The sequence below is a fragment of the Bombus impatiens genome, unplaced genomic scaffold, assembly GCF_000188095.3.
Source record: "Bombus impatiens unplaced genomic scaffold, BIMP_2.2 scf_0503, whole genome shotgun sequence".
Classification (NCBI taxonomy): Eukaryota; Metazoa; Arthropoda; class Insecta; order Hymenoptera; family Apidae; genus Bombus; species Bombus impatiens.
Window position 1 is genome coordinate 562 of NT_176922.1, and position 7,501 is coordinate 8,062.

At 34.6% G+C, this 7,501-nt stretch overlaps 1 protein-coding gene across 1 annotated transcript in view; it reads left to right on the forward strand.

Moving 5' to 3' along the window:
* Nucleotides 1–1,841: 1,841 nt before the first annotated feature.
* The window catches only part of LOC100747934, a gene marked incomplete at its 5' end in the record, with an annotated part of 10,412 nt that continues 4,752 nt past the window's right edge, over nt 1,842–7,501 (forward strand). Inside the window, 7 exons of the mRNA XM_033321814.1 lie at nt 1,842–4,783; nt 4,975–5,105; nt 5,197–5,255; nt 5,332–5,522; nt 5,744–5,766; nt 5,842–6,337; nt 6,647–6,769. Of these exons, the coding sequence (XP_033177705.1) occupies nt 1,842–4,783; nt 4,975–5,105; nt 5,197–5,255; nt 5,332–5,522; nt 5,744–5,766; nt 5,842–6,337; nt 6,647–6,769 (3,965 nt within the window). The remainder of the gene's footprint in view (nt 4,784–4,974; nt 5,106–5,196; nt 5,256–5,331; nt 5,523–5,743; nt 5,767–5,841; nt 6,338–6,646; nt 6,770–7,501) is intronic.

Sequence of the window (7,501 nt, forward strand, 5' to 3'; positions counted from 1 at the left end):
ATTTTAGAATGAAAAATGCATGATCTATCTAATAACTTTTATGTACTGTTACGTTTTCTTTTATATTGTACACCTACCTACGTATAATGGTAAAGCGATATGTCTCCATGTGATATCGGGTGTTTGCGATAATACGTACCTTACTTCCTGAGATTAACATAAAAACTACGCAGTTTTTATTTCTCTTTTTTCACTACGCCACAATTAACTATTAGAACGAATTTTATCGCATCGTTGTGTTTTATTATATTGAATAAAAGGATCTTTTCAGCAGACTCTCGATATACGTGTATAATGTCAATATTTCAACATTCTCAACTAAAAGGGTCAATATGTATTGCCAATACAATACTGTTAATATTTATCGACAAACCTTATTTTTGTTGAAAACCTCGAAATATTTTTTACAATATTATTGTCTGTCCAAATACTGATTATTGATTGTAAATATATTATAGCTTGTAGTATATTTTATTTTATTACACTTTATTATATTTTACTTTGCTTCATTATACTTAATCTTTATGTTGCCTTTTATCATGTCACCGTACTGTTATATCACTATATACAGGGTGGCTGGTAACTAGTGGTAGAAGCGGAAAGGGGGTGATTCTACGTGAAAAAAGAAGTCGAAAATATAGAATACAAATTTTTCGTTTGAGGCTTTGTTTTCGAGAAAATCGACTTTGAATTTCCGCTCGGTACGCGTGCATTTTATCGCGTCTCGTTATAACGGATCTCACTGTAGATCGTTGTCTCGATTGACGTTAATTTTGTAATTTTTAAAATTTGTCAATTTTTCAATTTTTATTCTATATTTTCGACTTCTATTTCTTTTCCTCTAACAAAAGGTTAGATAAATTTTATGCCCTTAATACGATCTTTTTCTCAGTGGAATCAAAGCGTTTTATGACAAGAAAGGAAAACTCTTTATCTAATATTTTATACTTGTACTTTGTATACTTGGCTTTATCGGTTTTCTGCGGAATCTCTCTGTGTTCTATACGTTGCTCTGTTTCTTTAGATCGTTGTCTCGATGGAAAAATTAAAAAAAAATTAAAAAAAATTTTTATTCTATATTTTCGACTTCTTTTTTCGCGTAGAATCACCCCGTTTCCGCTTGTACCACCAGTTACCAACCACCCTGTATATTATACTTTGCTGCATTTTATTTTTCGTACATTACATAGTAGAATATACGATATACTCTTTTTGGTATATAACTTTTTATATAATTACAACTTTTCTAATTTATTCCATACTACTTTTTACAGTACATTCATCTAATATGGAACGAAAATGAAGCTCACATCCGCTTTGCAAATGTTACCTATTCGAAATTTAATTAACTACAAAGAACATTTGAAAGCATACATGATGTTCACATACCAAATTTCACATTAACCCTAATCCTGAAATTATGTTCGTCCCGATATAAAATATTTTATTTTTCTTCATCATATCGCTGTTTCCTTTCTGCAACGTGGTAACATTATTATTTGACTGGGTTCCGTATGAACGACATCGTCCACGATGCCAAATGAGTAGTTAAGGAATGCAATATTGTACGATAAGCACAAACATATGCTCTCGTATTAGACAGAAGAGCGACAGTGTACGATAAGGTCAGAAGTACAAGCGGTTCTAGATAGAGAGGACAATAATATGTGACAAGGACAGAATATGAATGGTTCTAAACACAGAAAGCACAGAAATACTGTGCGACTAAAACAGATGATACGAATGGTGCTAGACAGAGAGAATGAATAAAGGTCCGCAAATTCTCCTCAATAGAGCAAAGCATTAATTGGTACAAGTAATACTTAATAAATATATTTCAGCAATTTCTACAGGAAGGCCTGAAGAAGAGGAACGTTGATAGCGAGACCGAATGGATGGTTGTGAACAGGCGAAGAAGGATTAGGAGTACAATAGATAAGGCAAATGTTGAAGTGTATGACAGCAAAGGAGATAGGGAAGAGAGGAGAGAAAAACAAACTAGCAAAAGAAGTGAAGCAATCCTGGTTAACAATTCCACGCAAAACGAAGCGTTATTCTACGAAGCACACATGCTACGAGAAATTCTAAGGATAAACGAGTTGATGATGAAACAGGCTTCTTTGAACGAAGAATTCCATGGTAATACTAAAGTTTCGCCGAAGAGTTGCACCAAGAATTCCACGAACCAAAGTAATTGTTCTGTAGAAAAATTTGTCGACGAAACACACGAAATACATTTTCAAATGACATCGAGTGTCTCTTCGCTGCAAGAGGAAGATGTTTCTTCAAGTACCACTGTGTTTAAGATAGATTCAAAGACATCTTTCAAGAAAACAGTATTCGGAAGTAATCAATTTTCTGAACCCGTTAATTCTTCGAGAAAAGTCACATCTCCTAAACATTCTTTGAATAAAGGTAATCAGCTCTTCGAAACAAGCGTGGAAATTAATGTTGGATTAGGCCTTCTCGATCCAACGACGCAAGAAAACTGCGTTGGTTCTTCTTTGCAGGAAGAAGATAAAGTTTCTTCGAAAAGAATACGAAATGTAGAGGATAGAGCTATTGGAGGTACGCTTTTCAGTTATCCTTTGGAATTAGTGGAAATTTTCTCGAATAAGAAAGGAAGAAGCAGTGAGAATAATTTAGATACAGGACTCGATATAAAACAGCAAACGTGTTCGATGAGAGTTCTTCCAAAGCAAGATGACGAAGAGTTTAGTATCGTAGCCGAGAAAAATCAGATTCCATCGAAGATAAAGTTGAATATATCGAAGAAAGAAATGCAAACGATCGATAGGAAAAACGTGGGAAGCGTCAAGCGTGGTGATAATGTTGAGCAAATTTCTCGGAAAAGATACACGCAGGAAAGTGGTCAGGACAGTGACGATCCGCAGAAGAAAAGCAACAAAACAAATTGTTTGAATAATGGAAGTTCCCAGAAAGGATGTAGACAGGAAAATGTAATTAGTGGAGATTTACAGGAAAGTCATGGGCCAAAGAAAGATGAAACTAGTGAAAATTTTCAGGCAAAATATACGCATGAAAATTGTCGAATGAATGAAAATTTCGAGAAAGAATGCGCTGCACATAATGTTCTAGTTAGTGGAGATTTTCGAAAAAAAAACATACATGACAATGGTCTAATTGACGCAGATTTGCGGAAAGAATACATACAAGAAAATAATCAAACTAACGAAGGTTTTCAGAAAAGATGTAGGCAAGAAAATAGTACAGTTGGTGGAGTTTCCAAGAAAAATATGTCAGAAAATATCGCGTTTAAATCACCCGAAGACCGAGAAAATCGTATTGCTAACGCAAGTGGCGCAGAAATTGGAATAATGCAAATGAATGGACAAAATTACTTAGACGAAGATTCTACATTTTCGTCGGAAAAGGTTCAAGCTAATCACGATGTAAATTTGATTAGAATCGTCGATGCGATTGAAAAATCGTGTATAGAGGAAAAGATTGAGAAAAGAAACGTAGAGAATGATATCGACAAATTTGAAGTGTCTAACGATACGCAAAAATATAACGCGAGACAGTCTATTCGTTCGAAATCGTTCAGTCTAAATCATCTGTCTACTTTCGAAAATGACATCGAAGTATTAAAATTACAAAAATCGTTTGTCGAAGGTGACGATCCTAACACCATCGAAGACGTACATTCTTTGGAATGTAACAAAGATATGCGTAATATTGTTTCAACGGAAGAGGAGGATTTATCAGCAAGAAACGAAGAAAATAACGATGACAAATCAAATAATATTCATTCAATTCCTGCTCTGTCAAGAGTGACAAAAAGTCACGATCTTTTTGCTAATGAAAATTGCTGCAAATTCTTGAGTTCCAGTTCTTCAAAAAGCACTGAATTAACAAATGATGCAACAATAGAGACTGGAGAAAAAAACGTTTTAATTGAGGAAGAAACTTCCGAAGAAAAGCATCGAGACGTCGTTGATTCAATTCCTCTGTCACAGAATTTGAATAATACAGAAAAATTCTGTACGAAGAATGGCAACCTCGATGCCAGTGAAAACTCAGATTTCTCAAAACTTCATGAGTCTATCGTTAACGTTGACTCTGCATATGTGGATGTTTCGTCCACATTTGAGAAGGAAGATCAAAATGTGAAAGGAAAATGTCAAAAAAATAATTTGAAGATCGATTCGCTTAAATTAGACACATTTGGTGACAGTGCGACTAAACAGCTTTCCATGAACTCGAACGAAAGCAAAGCTTCGGAAACAACGTTGCAGCATAACGAATCTAAGGATCTCAGAGATTCAAGAAATTTATCATCCTCAGAAAGCATAAATCATTTGAAAGAAAAATCAAATCTTCGAGGAAAAGATGCGGACGTAGACTCGTCGAAAGAGAACAAACTCAAGACAATCGCTGAGAAGCAAGAAAATCAGAAAAGTAATGATACCGATAAGCATGTAACTGTCGACGATAAAAATTTGTCGTGTAGCGAAACTGTTCCATTGTCGATAATCAACGATAAAGATATAGAGGAACGAGATTCTGCAGATTTTGATAAGGAAATTACGAGAATCGCGATTAACGATAACAATGATGAAATAGCTATGCGAAAATCGAAACGAGATAGTATCAATTACGAGGATATGAACGTATGTAAAATGTTGACGAAGATTCACGAGAGTTTGACGAGCAATTGGCAACGAATGGGACGGCTTCGGATGAGATTAGAAGTCCCAATTTCGATAGAATCTGTCAATCCGACGTTGATGTTACAATTACTGGACAAAACCATCACTAGGTATCAAATAAAAATGAACGAACGTTTCTTTCGAAATATTAAAATTGTTTCCCGTCGATTAGATGATTTTTAAAGCTTTTGGTCAATTTTTATCAAACTTCGATCTTTTTGTTAAAGAACGCAAAGACATAAAAAATGTCTATTTACGTTGATTCTACTTTTGGAACAGCTTAAAAAATTATGCTAAACAGGTGCAAGATTTACATTCACGATTCGAACGATAGCCACGAAGCTGAATTGCAAATGGCTAACCTACTGGCGAAACACGTTGCCCGGATGATAAAAATTGTAAAAATTCTTACAACAACTTTAAAAAATCAAGGTTTGTTTATATGTTTCTGGAAAATCTATTTGATGTAATTTAAAAGTTAATTAGTCGTTGATTTTTAAACACGATAAAATTTGTATTACAGAACGACGCGTCGACCAAATGCAATTAGAATTACTTCAAAAGCGTCATGCTAATAAAAAAGTAGTATTTAAAATATACGAATACCATTTTGCTGCTATTCTTACTACTAAACAATTGCTTTTTTATAAATTTATAGAGGTTTATTTTGAACGAAACGATTTTAATTTCAAGATATTGGGTGGCAGAAATATTTTGTTACATCGAATATATTTCACGTTTGGTGAAACAAGTAATGTTCGAGAATGAAGAGAAAGAAAATGTTAAAAGTTTAGAAAGATGTAAAATGCCACGTCGTATAGTAAACAGCTCTTCTATTAATGGCGCCAAGTAATTTTATAACAGATTTAAATAAATAAATATAAATATACTAAATAAATACACAGAACTATTATACTCGGATATAAAGTCGAACAAGTCTCGTTCTTGTTCATCTCTTCATGAGCTAATGTTTCAAAAATTCTTATATTATTATATAGATAAAATACATGTTCGATGATTATTTGTACGCGAAGATCTTTAAACAGATTGTTTCTATACATTCTATAAAGGATAGTCTATACAAATATTTCAAGTTATAATCTTGTCCTCGGTCTAATCAGGAAAAAATGATGGAGGAAGAAAATAGATGATAATCATTGCTAAGTAGTATTATTTATAAAATGCTACTTAACAAATGTTAACACACATTTCAGACAAACAACTGGTACTGTTCGCACAGGAAATATTATATCAGAGCTTGTGAAAAAGGAAAGCACTGTGGAGACTCAAATGTCGGTAGTTTCGAATTCCGTGAATTCTTTGAAACAGTGCAATTTCACGAAACGCTTAAGCCCTGGAAGATGTGTGGAAAAAGAAAAGCATTTGTATGAAGCGCAGACAACTGTTACCGATAAAAAAATGGCCGACAATTATCGCCATGCAGAGAAAGGGGAACTACCAAAAAAGATAGCGTTGAGTACGAATTCAAATCAGTGCAAACAATCGATGTCTCGTCAGAAGCAACGTGCTTCTAGTAATCAACAACCAGCTTGGAGGCCAGGAGGTGCGGTCAAAATTCCTATTTTTAACAGTGCAACCACGTTGAGCCAGAAAACTCGTCCAGCGATACATGTCAGAGAAAAAACGTATCCGGAAAATGCAAAGTAAATAATATATTTTTCCCTATCTAATAAAAAATATTGAAGAATTTCATAGCGAGAAAAACACTTCTAGTGGTTTAGGAAAATTCTGAGTCGAATGTTGTAACGTGAAATTACTCACATTTATAATTTTGTATTAATAATGATCTTTCATCTCTCCTTGATTCTTAGATGAAAAGTAGGTCAATTTTGACTTAACGATAATTCATGCTTCTTATTTTCTATGTTATATTCGATTTAGTTATTCGAATCAATGTCTTTAAAATAAGATAATTGATTCATTATTTTTAATAAATGTGTTAAACTTAATAGGACGTCTGCGCATAAACGAGGAGCTTCGATGGATCATATACTTGTAAAGACAAATCTTACGAATGTCGAGAAAACTATAGACGATAACGGGAAACGAACGACGAAGATGTCCAATCACATCCAGTAAGAATTTATTATACAGGCTGGTTGGTAACTGGTGGTAGAAGCGGAAAGGGGGTGATTCTACGCGAGAAAAGAAGTCGAAAATATAAAATAAAAATTTTTTTTTAATTTTTTCCATCGAGACAATAATCTACAGTGAGATCCGTTATAACGTACCGCACGCGTACCGAGCGAAAATTTAAAGTCGATTTTCTCGAAAACCAAGCCTCAAACGAAAAATTTTTATTCTATATTTTCTATTCTATTTTTTCTATTATTCTATATTTTGAGGTTTAGGTGACCATCTTTGGTCATCAGCTGTAAAACACGTGTTCGTTGTAGCAACACTGAAGACCAGAGTTTTCTTATACCAGAGTATAAGGACAACTTGATGAACATAATGAGTCAACAACTAGTAAATACTCGGCGGGTTCGCTAGCTACGCTCGTAAAGGGCGTATGCGGTAGTAGGATGTCGCGAGTTCGAGACCACTCTTGGGCGAGCCAAGTGGAAAACCAAATATCATCTAAGAAGGTATATACAACGGGCAAGTGGGTTTCCGACCGCCCTTGCCTACTATGTTGTTGTGCTTTCTATGAGTGTTTGGGAAGTACCCCCGGAGATCGGTTTCACTCGTTGCGGACTACTACACCTAGGCCCGACCGATTTTTTTAGCCGATAGAAATCCGACACCCTTGTCCCGCTCCGTGCGATGAGATAAGGTGTGGATGAAGATTTCCCCACGTAAAAAAA